Source organism: Pseudomassariella vexata (assembly GCF_002105095.1).
Source record: "Pseudomassariella vexata strain CBS 129021 chromosome Unknown BCR38scaffold_6, whole genome shotgun sequence".
In the NCBI taxonomy this organism is placed as follows: domain Eukaryota; kingdom Fungi; phylum Ascomycota; class Sordariomycetes; order Amphisphaeriales; family Pseudomassariaceae; genus Pseudomassariella; species Pseudomassariella vexata.
The window spans coordinates 2,065,239-2,084,177 of NW_024467961.1; the positions used below are offsets into that span (position 1 = coordinate 2,065,239).

Sequence of the window (18,939 nt, forward strand, 5' to 3'; positions counted from 1 at the left end):
AATCACCGTACTGGACTCGCGGTTGGCGAAATCACACATCGCTGGAGGAGGCTTGTTATCGTAACTGATCACAGCCACTTCGCGATAGCTAGTTACGCAGCCAGTGCGAATACCGGTCTCGTCGACATTCCAACCACAGTGGACTTGTATGTTAAAATTCCCTCATCGTGAGCCTTCTTAGCTCAGAATGGCCGACAATCTAGTCATGCTGATCTTGCGCAATCATTTTCTTGATGTCGAGTCCTCTGCAGTAGCCGGAGAATCTCTGGGCGGTCCTTCCACCACTATGTCACCCAGGTCTCGCTATAAGACTCCCTAGGACCAGTATTGCGCGCCAGCAGTTCGTTTTACAGCTGCTTTCACCATCGATCGATCAGCTGGGAAGCCTCCTTTGCCCATCAAATCCACGCATTCGGTTATAGCGCGGTGACGGAATGATGACACCTAGAGCTTACTAGCAAAACACTTGTGTTCGCATCATTCATGACCCTGCGTCTTGATCTTCAGGAATGGTACGAGGAGCAGACTGGCGAAAGTGGACGCCATAGCGCACCAAAATGTTGCAGCATACGGCTCAAATGGATCATGTGCGTAGTAGCCGGTAGCCGCAGGATGCTCGGAAACACTTCTGAAGATTGCGGTATAGATGCTGAGGCCAATCGTGACCGAGAGCTTCGTAGCTGTTTGAAAAATAGAGCCGGCGATGGACTGTTGCGATTTCGGCAGCGAGGACATGACGTACATCTGAGGCGCGTTGAATTAGGCACAGTGTGCAAGCGAAGGGGAAAATTTACATGGCACTCACATTGGCGACGTTGAACTCGAGATCAGCGCCTACGACAACGATGGCCAGGGACGGGAACGTGAATGCCCAATACGAGTCACCGGAGCGCTGGACTGCGACGAGGAGGAAGGCGACGGTGTATGCAACGGCTCCTATGCCCATTAATAGCTTGTTCGAAACAGAATGCAGCACCAGTCCGGCAATGATCTAGTACGAAGTATTAGTATCATGGACGCAAATTGGTTGAGCCTTGAAACTCACATTGACGATTATTCCACTGATCACCATGGGAAGCATATGTATCGCTGTCATGAGCGCAGAGTATTTCGATAGCTCTTGGAGATACAGTGCGACAAACAACGTCATCGGCGGAAAGGCGAGGAACCCAAGCACCAATATTGCCATGAGCTGGACATAATTAGCACCAGGCCTACTCAGCAACATCGTGAACATACTAGAGAGAACTCCCTGTCGCGCCAGATATTCATCGGCATGAGGGGATACGGACAATGGCACTCCCACCATACGAAGACGATGATCATCAAGACGCCTAATATGAGGAATACTAGCACGTATGGAGTTTTCCACCCCTGAGGAGCATCAGAGCCGATACTGAGAAGCACTCGTCAGCTTGCATTGTCTGATTAGGTTAACTTGTGATACTTACCTGAGGCCGAATGACAAAAGACCAATACCGCTAATCGTCAAAGCAGTACCGGTGACATCGAACTGCTTCAGCGATTGAAGCGACAGAGGAAGCTTATCGCTGTAGTCCACAGGAACGATGAAGTAGGCTATAATGGTTACGACGAAGTAGATGATGGCAAGAAGCCAGAATGCCGCACGCCAACCGAAAAGCTGCGTCGCGATTCCGGCGAAAATGGAACCAAACACGAAGCCGAGCGGATTGCCGGCGCTGAAGCAGGCAAATGCGTAGTTCCTCCTCTTACAAGGCTGGTCGTAAATACTGCCGAGGATGCCTTGGCAAGTCGGGACAGTCGCTGCGCACACCAGGCCCAAAACTCCGTTCAGGACGTCTAGAGTGATCGCGTTGCGCGAGAAACCAGTGGCTAAGGCGAAGACCGCGAAGAGGAAAAGACTGACGATGAAGATGGTTCTTCGGCCGAACAGGTCCGCAACTTTGCCGAAGAAGAGGAGAAATGAGCCTGAAGTTAAGCTGTCAGTACGTTAGTATCTCAAACATCTTAGGGGAACCCAGTTCGAGCGACTAACGCTGAAGCGGCTGTCATCCATGTTATTTGAGACGTCGTCATGTTGAGGTCGCTCCCCACGAAAGAGGAGATGACTATGGTGCATCCTTGAAGAACACTGGGCATGGCCGCGCCCATCGTCGCTACTAGGATGAAAAGAATCTCCTGTGTAGTCGAGCGGAAACATTGTGGACGAGCGCTTGACCGAGGGAGCAGATCAAATACGGTGGTGAGTTGTTCTGGCTTCTGCTGCTTTTCGGCATCCTTGGTGCCGGCCATAACCATAGACGGCTCAACTGAAGCCATATTTGGAAACCTTGGGAAGGTAGGGACTAAATCAGGATACGACCACCATTGAAACGGCGTCAATCTGAGGAACACAGACTCGCCCCCACCGCGCTTTTCTACAAATCCCTTTTCTGTAGGTTGGTAGGTACTAGTACCAACGCGTAACATAACTGTGGGGCGCAAACGCCGACTCAGGTGTAGGATATCCGTAGAGGCCTGCAGTTGACTTGGGAGGAATCTGTGCACCGTGCCTTGTACAGCGGCTTTATCCAACAGTTCCCTTCGCCTGTTGAGGCTCCAGCTGTTTTAATGACCTGTTAAGGTCTTATTCTGTTCATCGTGCCTGCTGAGACCATCATTCGTACCTGTTGAAGTACTTTTGTTGTCCAAGTCGATCTGTTCCAGCCTGTTGAGGCCTTGTTCTGTTCATCTGCTGAGGGGATCCTATTCTAGAACCTGTGAAGACCCTATTCTGTTCAAGCCTATTAAGGCTCAGCCGATTATTCGTATCTACGTGTACTAAGGTACTTTTGCTAATCTGATTAGAGCGACAAGGCTCTTGGTTTATGTTTTGGCGTCCGTCTCCATCATCTTCACCTTAAACCTACGGGCATACACTATCCGTCGTCACTAGGCTTATCGCGTAGTACTTATAGCGTAGTGCTAACTGCTATAATAAAGGTGATCCTTCGCATATTAGCTGTCTTAGTGCTTACGAACTTCGTAAGCTAGTAGCTAGCAGTTAAAATATTATCGAGTCTAACTATTTAGAATATGGTTTGTGTGACGCCGGTCACGCGCTGCCCTTTTCCTTATAATGTAGGAAAGGGCACTTGCATTTAGATCTCTTTCTCTCTCTTCTTCAGTTTAGTATTCGTCAACAGAGATAGACTGATGTCGCAACCCTGATTCGAACTTGCAGTGCCTCTGCCGTGTCACAATTTGGCTATACTACGTTTAGGCACAAATATAGGTAGAACCATGGCGCGTTACCTGTTCCATGTCCCAGAAGCGCCCCTGTCTAGTGCGGTACACACCAAGTTTCTCGTCTCGATACAGCAAATACAGTTATAGCCAAAATTAATGCCAAAATAGGTCAAGTGGCATGTTGGCAGTCGACAAACGAAAAAGCTATGTGCCGAATCGACCCTTCAGAGGCAGCTGGACACGCTGCCGATCAGGACCTAACGCTACCCGGTTAGTGAAGAGGCTGCTTTCATATCCGATCGGGTTTTCCGAGGACGCGGGGATTCCCTTCTTCCACATATAACATGCTCAGCGAGGTCACCCGAAAGGAGGGAGAGTCATGCAGATCTCAGATTGATTATCACTAATTCTGATCCAGAGCTGCAATGGCCGCTTCTGCCTTGGCGCAGGGATTTTGACAGTGTCCTCAGTCTCCCTAATATACTATGTACTCTCCAAATCTTAAAGTTGTGGTTCCCGATCGTGGGGCGCAAAGCGGACAGGCATTTTCCTTGTATCTTGATTGGCTTTGCGGCAGGTCCCGGATTATCGGGCTCGTCTTCGTGCCGGTAAGCCACTTTTTTGAGTTTTAACAACAAGGCGTAAAACAAATATAGTCGTCGTTGTAGGAGATATAGAAGCTTGGCTACGTCCCTTCATATTCGGCGAGTCATGGGTGTGCTACCACCTTGGTGATACGGCCGCGGGGTCCCGAGTATAGCAAAGGATCAAGTACGGAGTAAGCTGAAAGGTTTGTTGATATAAAGGAGTATTCCCGGCTTCTTGGTGGCGCATTCTTTTTCTTCGTAGGTTATCCGAACTTCTTCAGTCACTCATTTATCCGCCTTGGCAACTTGGCATTTTCACGCACTCTTGTATATATCGGTTGTCAGTTGCTACGCAAGCGCATAATTGTCCAAAAGTCGTCACCATGCGTCATTCATGCCTCAATCTCCTTGCCGGCTCGGCCCTATACGCGGTTTCATGTAGCGCCGTCAACCTTTTCACCGCCGACTCGGGTGGCAATGTGACCAGTCTCACCCTTTCGGGCTCGGGGAGCAACTACAGTCTCTCTGTGGCTTTTAAGACGGCAGATTGCGAGGCCAATCCGGCGTGGTTGGGAATAGACAGCGCCAGCCGGGTGCTCTACTGTCTGGACCGTGGAGGAAGTTCATCGATCAATGGGTCGCTGAACTCCTTCTCCATCGCGGACAGCGGCGCGCTGACGCGGATCGCGCGTGTCGACGCTCCGTTGAGCGGTGTTTCAGGGGGGATCCTCACTACCAGTACCGGGGCGCGGGCTCTCGTCACTGCGTCATAGTAAGTCCTTCCTTTTGCCGTCAGATAAACTGGCTGCTACTCTGAAGAATCGGTTCATCCGTTACTATTGCCCTTGCCCAGTCGGTTATCAAATAGAACCGAGACAATGAAGCTAACCATCCCCCAGTAACAGAAGCGCCGCAGCGGTCTTCACCTTAGGCGATGACGGCGCCCTGCCCGGCACCGGCCCCGTCCAGTTGTTCTACCCTACCCTGAACCAGTCGGGCCCTGTCACTGCCCGCCAGAGCCTGAGCTACCTGCATCAGGTGCTCGTGGACCCCACGAACCAGTTCCTGCTGCTCAACGACCTGGGCGGCGACCGGGGCCGGGTGTACACTTACAACAACAGCACTGTGGCGCCCATCACCGAGGTGGCCGGCCTCGTGACGGACCCCGGCACCGGGCCCCGCCATGGCGTTTTCCGCAAGATGGCCAACGGAGACACGTTCTATTTCTTCAACGGCGAGCTGGACCAGAAGGTGTACTCGTACCGGGTCCAGTACCCAGCCAGTGGCGGGATGGCGTTCGAGAAGGTGTTTGAGATATCTGCTATTGATGCGGCGTTGCCCGAGACGACTTCGCCGACTAGTGAGATCGCCATGACTGTAAGTTCTCGTGAAGTTCAAAGTTAACAGGGCATCACCACCAGTGGCTAACTCTAATAACCAGCCCGACGAGCGCTTCCTTATCGTCTCTAACCGCGACATCTCCTTCGCAGAATCCACCATCTACCAGACGGCCCCCTCAGACAGGCTATCCACCTTCTCCATCGCCGAGGACGGCACGCTAGAGCTCGTGCAGCTCGCGCCCTCGGGCGGCTACTCCCCACGCCAGTTCAGCATTAACAAGGCCGGCGATCTGTTGGCTGTCGGACACCAGACCAACAAGACCGTCGTTATCTGGAAGCGCGATGTTGAGTCGGGTAAGATTATCCTCGAGGAAGAGGGTGGCAAGGTTGGGGAGGTGAAACTTACCGGGGCCGTGGTAGTCGCTATTTGGGACGAGTAGGGAGTTGTGGTACATAGAGTAAGAATGGAAACATGTCCTAAAGACATTTTGTGATTAATACTTTGAATCTGCGGCCGAGACTGGTTCCCCCACCCCACCCCCCATACTGTCTGTCTCTTATGGCTGGCTCCATAACCATGTCTCACATCATATACCCTGACGTAAATGCTTTTTGTATCTTCATGTCGTATAGCAATATTTCTAATCTGTGCTTCACTACCTCCCCCATATCTGCCCCTCAACACGACTCGTAGGACCCGTGGTACTCTGTGGACTCTTCCCCTTCTTAGCCGTCGCGCTCTTCCCCACAATCTTTTCAGTCCAGTTCCAAACGGGGCTCCCCGTCCTCTGCGGAACCTCCTTCCCCTTATCCTCATGCGACTTTCTCCGGGGCCCCCCCCGTAAGCCAGATCCGCGTCGCCGTCGCTGTCATCCCCGCTATCGGCCCAGTCGCGGTCGCTCCACGTGACCGAGTCGAGCCTATCGTAGCTCGGCCGCGGCGGCGACGATCCCGACGAGTGCGACGCTTGTTCGTAGGAGCTGTGGCGGAGCGTGGGTGCAGTCTCGGGGAGCTCTGGCACGGCGTCTTCGGCTTCTCGCGCCTCCCTCGTCTCGATAGGCGTCTCGCTTCTCGCCTGGTCTGACGGCAATGGTTTAAGAGCGGCAGGCAAACTAAGGTGATGCTCTTTGTCCCCCTTTTGCCCATCGATGGCGGAAGGCGAGCGAGCGTTCATCGGCTGGTGTTCTGAGTGATCTTGCGTCGTTGTCTCAGCGCCTGTCGCATCAGGCGGCTCGTTCATGGCCTTTGCGCGCTCTTTGGTCGATTCGTCATCGTCGGGTTTCCTCGCCGCGGCAGCATCGCTGAAATGTGCGTCAACGAGGTGCTTGACGACAGGCCACCCGTGTGCGTTGGCAAACATGCGCCGCACGATGATGTTGTTGTGCGCGTCCGGCTCGAGCTTCACCAGAACCTTGCGCCAGCTTAGCCCCTTATGGTAGGCTCGCGCAATCTTCTCCTCGACACGCATGGTGGAGCTGTCCACAATTTCACTGGGGTCCCGATCCGGGTTCGTGTTGACCGGGTCATCATAGTCCTTTGTCGAGAGGCCTGAGTCCTCGTGCATGACGCCAGGGTATGGCGACGAAGAGCCACTCTGGGCCGTCTCGCGCTTCATTGATTTGAGCGACAAGGCACCCGAGCCCTGGCGTCCGAAAGACCTTCGACGATTGGCAAGGGACCCGACAGGTCGTTTCTTGAGGGGAGGTGGTGGGATGTCAGACGGCTGGTAGATGCGGTCATGGAAGATGGTTCGAGGCCGGTGCGTCGGGTCAATAAGGTAATCCACTGTTGGCAACTTGGGATTTAATAAATCGCCCGCCGATTCGAAGAAAGTTGTCCTGGGAGGAGCAGACACCCCCGTTGTTTGATCATCGCTCAACTCATGTCCAGACGTCACTTTGGATTTGCTGGAAGAAGCCGAGCTCGAAATCCCGTCATCTACCTTCAGCGTTTGGCTCCGTTGGTAGATTTTGGTCTGCTTAGGCACGCTCTGTCGAGGGGACCGTGGTGGTGGCGGAACTGGTTTCGCGGCACTCTGGCTAGGGCTTTTTTGCGAATCGCCAGATTTGAAGAAGTTCCAAAACCCAGAAAACGGACCGTCATTGTCAGTTTCCGAATTGTGAAGCTGGTCGTCCTCTTGATAAGGGCTTGCCAGATTTATACTCTGCCTCTCATCCTGCTCAGTTGCATCAATAGGGGGCTGCGGTACCGCCCGAGCGTCCTCCTGCTCCATCTCTGTCTCAGGCGAGACAGTCGGTACCGGCAGTGCTCCTGTTCCTTCCGAAGTCCAAGGTAACCTCCGGGGCGACGTGACGTTGGCGCCCGTAAGCTCAGCCCACCCAAAGCCAATAACGCTCTCAACCAGACCAGCTTCTCGACGAGCCTTCTCCACCCGTCCTAGGCCCTGCCAATCCAGGAATAAGAGACAACTTGTGCGTAGTGGCACAATGCCGTCATTGACCACGTTCGAATATACTGTTCGATTGCGGAACTTTTTGAGCGCCACGTGAGCCGGACCTGTGGGCAGAATCCGAAGTAAAGGTTTGGACTCGGGTTGAACCTCCCCCATGACCTTCTTATGTGCACTTTCTCCAAGCGTGCCAACAATGGCGCTCCAGCCACTCCTGGCGATAGTTGGCGCCCTCCAGGTGAGTCCCAGATCCTGCCCGGTCCTTCCAACGAGGCCAAAATCCAAAGCAAACTTGACGTAAAGAGGGTTCTCATTGCTCAACCCCAGTAAAGGCGATGCCAAAGTAATGAAATTGATGGGCTTAATCATGTCGAAGAATTGGGGCGAGTGCTTCTGTATATATGCAATCGCGTACATTTGTACCAGCCCGCCCAGCGAGTGGCCGATAAAGCTGATGCTAGTGATCTGATACGCCCGATCCTCTTCATGATCGCCATGGTGAATCGTACTGTGCTTGTGAGCGAATTTCCCGTCTGGGGATTTTGTTTCTGATGCGAAAACGGTGGCGATGCTCTCGGCTGTCGTCTTCACGGAGGGGAGAAAAGGCTGGTCCGGGTAGGTCAAGGACAAAATAAAACGGGCTAGCCGCTTGCCTAAGAACTTGATGCCCCTTTCCGTTCGAGTCGTATTCCCCGAGAAGCCGCGCACTATGACCTCCTCATCGTCATACTCTTCCACTTCTTCCTCCTGTTCCTCCTGTTCCTCCTGTTCCTCCTCTGCATCCTGAGAGGAACTTGCATCGGCTGTGGCTGATTCTTGGACTGGGGTCGTCTCAGGTGCGCCGCCTTTCCGCCTCACATCCCGTTCGGCCTTCTCCCGAGCCCTCCGCACTTTGGCATCAATCTTGGCCTGCCGTACAGTGGCATCGATGCTCTGCTTCAAATAGAGCATATCAGCACCTAGATTACTATGCAATCCATGTGTCAGCACGACCAAGTGCACCTTTTGCCTCTTCGTCTTCGTCTTCTTCTTGTCGCTCTCTCCATCTTTGTTTTTCCGACTGCTGGCGCTCTTGGACCGCGTGACGCTCCTCGTGGCCACCTCCTGCGATCTTCCATGATCCCAGTCATCCCAGCCCGGCAGCCGAGGCGTATTCCATAGACTGGCCGTATCTTCGACCTTGAGCTTGACAGCCCTCGAAAACACTCCCCTCGGCTGGGCCGAGTGGTGCCCGTCCTTGGCACCCACACTCTGCTGATGGTCGCTGACTTTTCCTGGCTGAGGAACTTGTGCCTGGCCCCCTATGACGAGTGTGGTGCCCAGATTGAAGCTCTTCTCATCCCTGGCAAGCAGGATCTCATACCCGACGGAAGCCGAGCTTGAGAATATGACCTGGCTGGCGACCTCGATGACCCATTTCGCGCTCGCCTCTCCGTCTTCTTGTGTGGCCCCGAAATCACTCCGCGACACGCCCAGCCCTGCGCTCTGACGTATATCATCGGGGACTATAAGCTTGCAGGTCCAGGTGCCGCCCGCCTTGAGCATGGGCTCGAACTCGGGGACGCCATAACGGTGCGGGTTTTCGAATTTCTGGTTCGGGTCAAAATGTGCTGGGTACGCGGCCACGTCGAGCGAGTAGGGGCCGTGGACAAAGGCGGCGCGGAGGGCAACGGCGGATGTATTGCGAATGCGCAGGTGCAGGATTTCGGGCGATGGGAGGATGCGGTCGGCCGAGGGAGTGTATGTCACAGTGTACCGGATCACTTCACCGATCTTGACGCTGCCCACTTGGTGGAGGAGGAGCATTGTTCTCTGTAGCTTTCAGGCTACGGTTAGGTGAAATTGAAAGACGCAATCTAAGTCAGGTTCTGAGCCTGAGCCTGGTTGAGGTAGCCAGGGCGCGCCGCAACGCCAAAAGTAGACGTACGGTGTGGAGGGGACAAGAGTACAATGACGTTGCTAGGAATGGGAAGTCATGCTGAAACACCTTCAAACACAGGGAAGCGATAAAATTATTTCAGTTTGGACTGCTATCCACGAAACAGTCGGACATCAAGAGGATTATACAGAGGTTCTATACTTATTAGATAATCATCTCCGTCAAGTCCGTACACGTGGGAGCGCGATCTGAGCAGCTGATAAAGGTTCGATAGTTTAGGGGCCCAGAAAGGGAATCCACAGCGATATTCAGGGTACGCTAGTCCGCTGATGTCATAGCGTTGCTCTCCTAAAGAAGTTTCCCACCTTCCCAAGCGCAAGCTAGGCGATGCAAGATGCATTTTCCCTGAGTTGGACAAGTCGTCTGAAACCCGTTGGAGATCAAACGTTCCTGGCCGAAGTTAGACTCTCTCCAAATCGAATTTTGCCACGTTGACTGCAGTGTAATTGCTAGATGCATAAGTGTCACGTGTGAATCTGAAGTACTTAGATCGAAATCATAACATCAGATGAACGAGACACTATGACTTATGACTGTGGGTCTGAAGTTGTCAAAAGGGAATTAATTACCTTCTCCAAGCTCAACGTTCGATGGGCTGCCACACAAGAGGGGATTTCCAATTGTGCCGTCTCACGTTCAGGATTCAAAATTCTCTTACTTGAACTCATCTTCCAATCCAAATAAATGCCACCGTCACAGGCATGCTGAACTCAGATGAGTCTCGCAAATGAAATAAAATTGTGAGCACACATCAGTCAGGCTTTCAATCTCTCCGCTGAAGCCAAATCAGCACTCAGAACCTCGAGATGCCACGGAGAGCGTCTTACTGTATACACAAGTATATTCTCAAATCGGGCATGGCTGATACTACATGGTGCCCGCGTAAATCCCCAACCCCTGAATATCGCAAAAAGCAGTATGCCTCCGGTAGGTATCAATCTATTATACAAGGTAACCTTAAGGTCCATAAAATATCCAAAAACAAAAAAATGCTGGAAAAATCGTGAAATCATCAAGTATCATGAAATGGATGCGCTGCGTAGCTCAAAGCATAATTACAAAATTTTCAAAAATATCCAGAAAGAACGTTAACGGTCCCCTACCTACCCCACTCCAAAAAAGAAAAACCCAAAAGAAAAAAAAAGGAGCAGCCTTGGACCAGCCGTCGAGTCATCATCGCGCCCCGGCCGTGTCCATATCTGGGTTTCCTGGCGGCACATGAGTCCTCCATTCAAATACGCGGTTCATCCCGCGGCCCTGGCCCACTAAACCAGCGAGCACCGAATCCTTGGGCGGTTCTGGCGGTCGCTCCTGATGCCGTCTCCGCATTGAAGGGGAGTGTACTGGATCATCAACCATATACTCGGTTTGAACCCTTCGTGGCACGGCTCTGTCCGAGGGTCGCATGGCTCTTGGGCTGTTATATATGTCATCCTCCATCGTGTGCCTCCTAGGCAACGACACGTGCGGTGGCGCTGTTGCTGCTGCTGGTCCCCTTGCCATATGAGGGGCAGAAGGTAGAGGAGGAGGAGGAGGTGGTGGTGGTGGTGGGTGTTGGTGTGGATGAAAAGCCCGATGGGTTGGACTTGTGCCTTGACGCTGTTCTGAGAACCTGTCGGCCAAACGTCGTTCCATGGATGACCCGCGTACGCGTCGCTCCACCGACGAGCCTCGTACTCCTCGTGCCCTATTCACGCCCGAAACGTAGTCCGTCGTGTTGGCCCTTTCGAAAGCCGGTGGTAGTGGTGGTGGTGGAGGTGGAGGCTCTGGTGGTGAGATATAAGTCTGCGGTGGCCGTCGGTAGCTGTCATTCATGAAGTGGCCCGCTGAGTTGCCGATGCCGACAACGTCACCGATGCCACCAGCATAATCGTCGCCGTCGCTCAAGTCGCCGTACTGCATTCTTCGAGCGAGATTTTCGTCATGCTGCTCCTGAATTCGGCGCATCGATATTTCTTCTTCGTAGTTCTGAGGTCGCGCTCGAAGATTTTGTCCCGATGGAGCTGCCGCTCGGAAGTCTCGAAAAGCCTCTGGGGCTCCTCTTCCCAGGCGGTCCCGGTCCGTTCGAACCTGCATTGGCACCTGCACATGTTCGAGTCTGTCTTGCTCGACGGCATCGTAATTAAACCAGGGGCATTCGCACGATTTCCATTTCAAACCACAAATCATGCAAAACTCGGCCCCGCAGCGACTGCAAGTGGTCAGTGTTTCACTCCTGGTGAAGCCAAGGCGTGGTAAACTCACCAAGTCATGTGGTTGCACCCCTCTTTCAACTCGACCAGTTGTCTGCAGTTGTAGCAACGCTGCCAACCCTCTTCCTTGGCCTTTTGGAGGATCCGGATCGTCTCTTCGTCCCTGGGGCACGGCTTCCTTCCATGCCATTTGCCGTTGCAAAGTACACAAATCTCAAGTCTGCAATTACCACAGGTGGCTTTGCGGCCATCTGGGGTCTTCTTAATTCTCTCGGGCTTGACCCATTCTCCGCACCGTTTTCCCGGGCAGTAAATACGATTTCGAGTCGAGTACTCGGCAAATTTCTGGTTCCACATCCTCTTGAAGTTGGTATCGAAGAGACGATCGACATGCTTCAACGGGATATGGTCCTCCCCGCAACACTTTGGGGGCATAGACTGGGGGTCTTTGATAGATAATCTGAAACTTCGCTTCAAGCAATGATTGCACATCCGGTGTTCACATTTAAGTTTCGCCGTCTTGTGGGAAGGCATCTCCTCCATACAGATGAGACATTCGACCCTAGAGCAAATTAGATTATTCCGTCACAGGCCGTGGATCTGTGATCAACTAACATCTTGTCAGATTTTTCAGTGTGATGCGGACGGCTTGCTGAGCTAAAGAAACTGCCAAGAAGGCTGGAACGTTTAGACGAAGAGCTCATGCTATGAGACGAAGTCACATGGGAACCTGATGTGGTCTGAGATCGCTGTAGGGGAACCTTTTCGGGAATGATATAATCGGACTCGTAGAACTTCTTTAAACCGCTGCAACATCACGGAATCAGTATGCTCTAACAGCATGATGGGCCTCGAGTCCACATACCGCTTAGAAGACGAAGGTGGAGGGGCATCATTTCGACGATCGCGCCGATGATGCCGTCTTTGAGAGCTACTTCGCGAATCCGATTGATGCCTATGTCTTGCCCGAGAGGGAGTCTTGCCCTGGCGTACCGACTCAACGTATCTCGTTTTGTTATCATGGTCAACCTCATATATGACCTGCTCTGTTTCCCTCTTGCGGCGGTGATGCCGGCGAGGTTCAGTCGCCTCAGGAGGTTCAGGGTCAGGTATCACTCGACTCTTTTGTTTCGACTGTCGACGATGCCGCTGCTCGCCCTGTGTAGATATCGAAGATGCCGATTCAACGTTTGGGGTCCTACCCGACGAACTACCCGACGAACGCCTTGAGTCTGGGGTCGAACGGTTTACGTGGGCCGATTTCGGTGTCGCCAATCCCGATGCACTACGACTGTGGCTACGACTGCGACTGCGACTGCGACTCGCTGAACTCGACCTCGACCTCGATCTTGACTGCGACGATGTCGACCTTGAAGTTGACCTAGACGTTGATCTCGACGTTGATCTCGACGATGAAGTTGAGGTTGACCTGGATCTTGGTCTCGGGCGACGCTCGTTGTGTTCACGGTTGTCCCTGATTTTGGTTTTGTCGTTGCCCCTCCGATGCGAGACGGTGCCCGAGGCGCGGGCAGCCACAGCCTGGGACTGGGACGGTCGCTCGCGAACGCGCATATCCTCAGACGGTTGACGGCTTCGATGAGACGAAGACTTGGTCAGCCGGCCGTCGGGCATCTGTATATCACCTTGTTGGACTCGATAGGGCAGCGAATCGAAGACGGGGCCAAGAGGCACATGCTGCCCCTCCCAATGAGGCCGCTCGTGCGGAGAGGGACCGTGTCTATGGTCTCTAAAGTGCTGATGATGCCCGTGCCGATGCTTGCCTTGCCCATGCTGCGAACTTGCCATTCGTCCACGGCCGTCTGTGTCAGCCCCGACCGCTGTGGATTCGCCCTCGAGAGCTCGACAGCTTCGTGGTCTCGGAGTGCCTGGGCGAGTCAACTAGGTGGGAAGCCCCGCTGAAATTGATACGGTGCAGAGCAGAGACAGCTGGTTGCTCCTCACTGGTCCAGAGCATGCACGATGCATACCTCGACAGCGCTGATTGGAGCTGGCCCTCAGGATTTGCAACAAAGGAACAGCAGAATTTTGGCCGAAAAAGATCTTCCGGGCGGCTCGCAGGAAGCAATACGATATGACAGATGCAAGACTTGATTTGCAATTAATCTTCCGAAAACAGTTGGGTCCCTAGTCGTAAGTTGCTGTAAAAGTCGCCAGAAGAACCCACTCTCTTTCACTATCCCCAGACCTGTAACCTCAAATCTGCTGGAAGACAGAGGGGCATGTCCGGCTGAAACGTGGAGGAGAGGAGAGCTTTGGGACCTTGGGTCGGGAGCCACAAGTTGTTTGATTGGCTCAAATTGTCCCCTTTCAACTACCCCTCACAATCCACATTTATTAGTCCCACCTCAAGCTGGTCGGTCCAGACTTGGCCAGTTGCACCATCACGAAGTCGTTGGAGAAGGACTAGAGAGTGGCAAGAACTGTATTTGTGTAGGCACCCTGATTTGATGTGTATTATAATTAAATATATTGCCTCCCCCCCAAGTAACTCTCAGACCACGGCGGAATCGAGAAAGATGGCGCTCACAACGTATGACTGGCCACCATGATCCTGTCTTCCCATACGACACAAAAGGGGCTGGCGGGAGCAACTTGTTTGTTGCGGACATGGGAAAACTCGAACAACCCTCTCATACATCGTAAACAGATCCTTGGAAGTTCCAAGAAACTATTCTGTACTGCAGGTTCAGGTCGGGTTGGGTTGAGTATACGTTCAAATGAGGCTAGTAGAAGTACAGTCTGCCCGACGAGCAATCGTGGTTCACAGCAACCTCCTCAAGACTTATTGGCTGGCTGGTGCTGCGAGCCCATGCGAGGCTCGGCAAGATGCTGCACTAGCTGCATCTCAACTAATACAGTCTATTGGGGAGTTGGGCCTTGGGTGTGGTTTCATTTGGTCGATTGGTCAGCCTTGACATTGGGCCACAGGGTTTCGGTGGTAACGGTGACCTGAAATCACAGACCAATAACTTGCAGTAACTGGCTGTTCGGTATCATGGTTATCTCACTTGAGAAGTCACAGGAAAGCAGGCTGTGCAAGCAGTCGGACGGCGCGTGACTGAGTATTTGGGGTCAACTTGTTTGTACATAAGCCTAGTTTCGATCTTCAGTGCCCACAACAATCCAATCAAGATGATACATGGGCGAATCCAACGGGCCATACCTGTATTCGTACTGCGAAGGTGCGTGAGGGACCAATCCCAAGTTGGCCCCGAGGGGTCCCTAAATACTACAATCCGTGCCTGCCTGCCTCATACCCCGCCATACCTAAGGCCACAGCTTCCCATAAGACATGTATAAATCATAATAAACGTGTCCAAATACCCATTCAGAATTCGCTTGGAACCAGAAGTAGCAGCACCTAGTCTAATCTAGGAGTCGGGCTGAAATAAGAAGCAGCAAAACTACATCTGTTCAAAGAATCTCGGTCTATAACTGTAACATCGTAGCGCACCGATCGGCCTTCCAGTTGTTGCGTGGGGTATATCGGTAAGATGGCATGAATCCAGTTCATAATGACTGATCACATAGTCGGTATGAAAAAGTACATTTGTCTTCCAAGCTACGTTGGATGTACCAGAGACTGGATTTGTGTTTCCCAAACAGTATCCTACTTGGCCCCCCCTCAACTAATCACCGCCCATGGCCCCCAACTTGCCTTTGTACATAAAATTTTCGATCACGCTTGTGTCGATCATCTACAGCCACGGTGTTATCTAAAACTAGGCAGAGGGTAGGAGACAACGACACTCACAAATCAAAGCTCCTCCTTTCACCTTCTGGATCATGGTGATGCCAAAATCACTACCAATCAAATAGACTCACCAAAAGCAATGAGGCACGAGTAAGAATACTGATGATATATTTGGGTTACCCTGGTATTTTCGCGTTCTCAGAGAGGCCCCAAGAACTCCCCTTCCATTCCATCGCTTAAACTCTACCTCTTCCCTCCCAGCACTGTCCATTCGTCCTTCATTAAATGAACCCCAACCCAGGTACCATAGGAGATGATGGATATTCCCAGCATTGGTGGTTCTATCTGTATGGTATAAAAGCGATATGCGCCGCATCTGATCATCCATGCCAGATGACCCCCAGCTCCGTTACCTATGCCCACACACACACATAGCCTCTTGTAAATCGTGAAAAAGACATGAGACTTCTTGAGAAGGATTAGTTGCCATCCAGGCAAGATCGTTCCTTTAAGCCGCTCTGAGATCGTCTATTCCTTGGCGATTTGGATAACTTGGGAGGTTTTAGTTTTGATGTTTGGGATTCAAGATGGGGAGGGTTGCTCACCAGTTGATTGTTGCACAATAGTCTGGATTTGAGGAATCAAGCCAGCATCAATAAACTGCGTCAAGTCGATGCCACCAACAGCCTGGATGAGACCAAAGTTGAGCGAGTTGAGCTGGAGAGTGCTCAGGTCGAATCCACCAAGGACGCCGAGGCTCTGGAGCTGGACGAGCATCTGAATCTGCTGGAGCTGGAGTAGTGCCTGGACGTCGAAGACATTTTTTTCGAACAGGCTCTGGAAGCTGAGGATGTCGAAGTTGTTGACCGAGTTCAGCTGGGCGAGGAGCTGGAGGTCGACAGAGTTGATGCTACTCAGGTAGGCGAGGTCCTGCTGGGCGAAGGCCAAGTTGTTAAGCAAGGAGAGGTCGACCTGACGGGCCTGGTGTTTGGCCGGGGCGGCGGAGGTAACGGCCGCAAGGACAGAGACGATGAGCGTGGAAAACTGCATTTTGTATTGTGGTGGTGACGTAGGTGGAGAGTGTGTACAAGATATTAAAATATTAAGTCAAAAGGAGCACAGCTGTGTATGACTGTCAATGAGTGACCAGTCGCTGAATGCTAGTCCTGGGACTCAGATAACATACCTCAGATGTTCAAACGAAATTATTTGAAAGAATGGAGAGAACAACGAGCACAGCTATTCGAGCGAGTTGGCTTGGTGGATTCCTAGGCAGGACTATCGGGAGCTACTTACCTCTGTAGAAAAGAGGAGTGAATGTTTGAAAGTACCTGGGAAGTCTTGAAGAAGATAGTGGGATGAGTAGCAAAAGAACTGATGACCACGAAGATAGTCGTCTTATATACATCAGTTGACAGGACATGTTCGGCACGGCAATAAGGCACGGCAATAAGGCACGGCAGCATGAGACGAAGAAACACTGCCAAGACTACGCGGGGGCAATAATACTTCGGATGCACATCGAAGGGGAGATCCGATGTGTATCAGACTGCAGGCGTTACTGGACGGAAGAGCAGTATCTAGAACGGGGCCCAGGACGGACAGGAAAGCTCACGTACTAAGGGCTAAGCTTCAACCGGTTTTCTGGAAGAAAGCCCAAGCCTTTACCGGAGGCAACACAACCCCCAATGGCCAGAAAGCCCGCTCCTAGAGCATTCAGGGAGCTCTCCCGATAATATCATTACGTTCGACGGAACTGCAGAGACAGTGAGCCTGCGATGTGCCACATCCAGAAGCCTCAGGAAACCCCTAGTACAGATCGTCTGCCATGCACGGAAGACCCGCTGGCCGAAGGCAAACACAGAAGATCGGGTCTTGGAATTAACCTTAGAATGCCCTGGCCATCACGATAAGTCCTACGAGCGGCTCGTCTAGAGAAAGGTACCTGGAGCGAAGTAGGAGTCTGGTGTGGGAGGCATGTCACTTCCGGGAGGCTGAGGTACCGGCGATTCGCCTGTAATGCGTGTGATCACCTTCATGGGCAACAACCTGTTTCGTGACGTTTTAATGGGGCCGGAAGAAACCGTGAAAGCGGTGTCAATGTGTCGTTGAGGCTAATAGGATCTCAGCCTCAACATGTCTGTTGTCCACGTGGGGTGAGACGGTGCGGCCTACGTAATGGATCTTGTAGTTTATCGACCCGAATCACGGCCCGACAAAGATGCTCAACATCCGAAGTTGTGCGAGTAGTCTTGGCGGGGTTGAGCTTAACCCCGGCTAGTCTAGACCTGAAGGCCAGCAAGCTAAATCTGATGACAACTTGACCACGACGACTTCAGATGGTAAAAGAAACCTGGAGACGATGAATCTCAATCTCGGAATTCTCCCGCCCGAGCCGTAACGGCTGTCATCCAATTGCCGTCCTAAGCCACTCAGAACCTTCAATTGTGAACCCACGGACTCGCGGGGAGTTTCAGATCTCGGAGAGCTTTAAAACGCCACTGTCAGAGGACTCGCTAATTGACTAGTGGACGTTTTGAACCACACGAGGCTCTACAATATTCGACTAAGGGTGGTTGGTTTTCCCCAGGAACTAGTGAAGAGCACAGCAGCCGAGACCTTGGCAAGGATAACTTGGTGCGGGCTCCTTTAGGTTGCCATGCATAATAACCCCGATTTCCTCTTTGGAACGGAGATCCAGCCGGGAACTGTCACAGAAAGTCGAAAAGTCGATGCACACCTGGGAGAGCTTAGGCGTAACCTTATACGCACCTCTCAAGTTACGCAACATGTAGCAAACCCGGCCAGGGCGTCAGGAGGCAGATTTCATCGGCCAACGTCAAATGGTTGATACGAAGTCGTCCGTTTGGGTCTGTCGCTTGGGCATTTGTTCAACGTTTACCGCATGTTGCATCCCATTTTCCTGTCTTGCTTTGGCTTTGTTTCGCAGTGACATATCGGATGGTGATACCCATTTTGGAGTTGCTCGAGATCTGGGTTCCAATTCTGCATGCGAGATTAACAAGTCTGCCAGATGAAGTCGGGGCATCTGGTCAACGACATTCTCGTGGCGCAGAACCAACTTCGCCTGCAGCCGTGGCCCTCGTGGGGGCCGACGTGTTGTCCAGGTTCGGGACATTGTCAGTTTGTTCTCGGAGTGTATCATGTCACCCTCCTAAAGCTGCCCCGAAAATACTGCAACGTGAACCGTGAAAAATAAGCCAGGCTGCTTTTCAGCGTCTCAGTACTCTGTAAATGTCGACAGGACAGCCACTAACACGAATAAGCTTGCAAGAACTCATAAATTAAGGAATCTCTCGAAAACTGAAGGTACAAGAATATATCAAATCGGCAAGCCACCGGGAATAGGAGGAAACCCTTGAGAAAATGTAGTTCAAAAGACGAGGGCGGTCGACTGTGTGCTAGTGCGCGCACCAAGGTGGGGTTGCCTTTACTTCCCTTTCCCAACACTGAATTCCACTTTCCGGCTTTGAACACCCCGAATGTTGAGACACTGATGAGCGCGACCAAGACAACCTAACGGAA

The 18,939-nt window shown here is 52.3% G+C and overlaps 4 protein-coding genes across 4 annotated transcripts; 1 reads left to right on the forward strand and 3 right to left on the reverse strand.

The window, feature by feature from the left end:
- Positions 1 to 477: 477 nt before the first annotated feature.
- On the reverse strand, positions 478 to 2,274 carry BCR38DRAFT_342398 (major facilitator superfamily-domain-containing protein; the record flags this gene model as incomplete). The annotated part of the gene is made up of 6 exons (XM_040855946.1): positions 478 to 744; positions 806 to 991; positions 1,046 to 1,192; positions 1,240 to 1,396; positions 1,452 to 1,961; positions 2,018 to 2,274. The coding sequence occupies 6 exons, from the start codon at positions 2,272 to 2,274 to the stop codon at positions 478 to 480; spliced, it is 1,524 nt and encodes a 507-aa protein (XP_040716508.1).
- A 1,575-nt stretch (positions 2,275 to 3,849) lies between these two features.
- On the forward strand, positions 3,850 to 5,630 carry BCR38DRAFT_368599 (Lactonase, 7-bladed beta-propeller-domain-containing protein). The gene is made up of 3 exons (XM_040857259.1): positions 3,850 to 4,569; positions 4,697 to 5,174; positions 5,239 to 5,630. Exons 1-3 carry the CDS (start codon positions 4,181 to 4,183, stop codon positions 5,575 to 5,577), a joined length of 1,206 nt encoding a protein of 401 aa, XP_040716509.1. The 5' UTR covers positions 3,850 to 4,180; the 3' UTR covers positions 5,578 to 5,630.
- Positions 5,631 to 5,724: 94 nt separating this feature from the next.
- On the reverse strand, positions 5,725 to 13,484 carry BCR38DRAFT_457540 (uncharacterized protein; the record flags this gene model as incomplete). The annotated part of the gene is made up of 8 exons (XM_040862050.1): positions 5,725 to 5,755; positions 5,887 to 6,438; positions 6,478 to 9,359; positions 10,705 to 11,677; positions 11,731 to 12,240; positions 12,294 to 12,485; positions 12,517 to 12,767; positions 12,930 to 13,484. 8 exons carry the CDS (start codon positions 13,482 to 13,484, stop codon positions 5,725 to 5,727), a joined length of 5,946 nt encoding a protein of 1,981 aa, XP_040716510.1.
- Positions 13,485 to 15,815: 2,331 nt separating this feature from the next.
- Positions 15,816 to 16,632, reverse strand: BCR38DRAFT_195977 (uncharacterized protein). The gene is made up of 3 exons (XM_040854048.1): positions 16,580 to 16,632; positions 15,999 to 16,515; positions 15,816 to 15,944 (listed from the first exon to the last, which is right to left on the reverse strand). Exons 2-3 carry the CDS (start codon positions 16,441 to 16,443, stop codon positions 15,922 to 15,924), a joined length of 468 nt encoding a protein of 155 aa, XP_040716511.1. The 5' UTR covers positions 16,444 to 16,515; positions 16,580 to 16,632; the 3' UTR covers positions 15,816 to 15,921.
- Positions 16,633 to 18,939: the final 2,307 nt, after the last annotated feature.

Coding starts and splice junctions, on each gene's coding strand:
- BCR38DRAFT_195977 (XM_040854048.1), bottom strand. CDS start 16,443: ATGCAGTTTTCCACGCTCATCGTCTCTGTCCTTGCGGCCGTTACCTCC. Junction 15,945..15,998: donor TATTGTGCAACAATCAACTG/GTGAGCAACCCT, acceptor AAACCTCCCAAG/TTATCCAAATCGCCAAGGAA.
- BCR38DRAFT_368599 (XM_040857259.1), top strand. CDS start 4,181: ATGCGTCATTCATGCCTCAATCTCCTTGCCGGCTCGGCCCTATACGCG. Junction 4,570..4,696: donor GCTCTCGTCACTGCGTCATA/GTAAGTCCTTCC, acceptor ACCATCCCCCAG/TAACAGAAGCGCCGCAGCGG. Junction 5,175..5,238: donor CTAGTGAGATCGCCATGACT/GTAAGTTCTCGT, acceptor TCTAATAACCAG/CCCGACGAGCGCTTCCTTAT.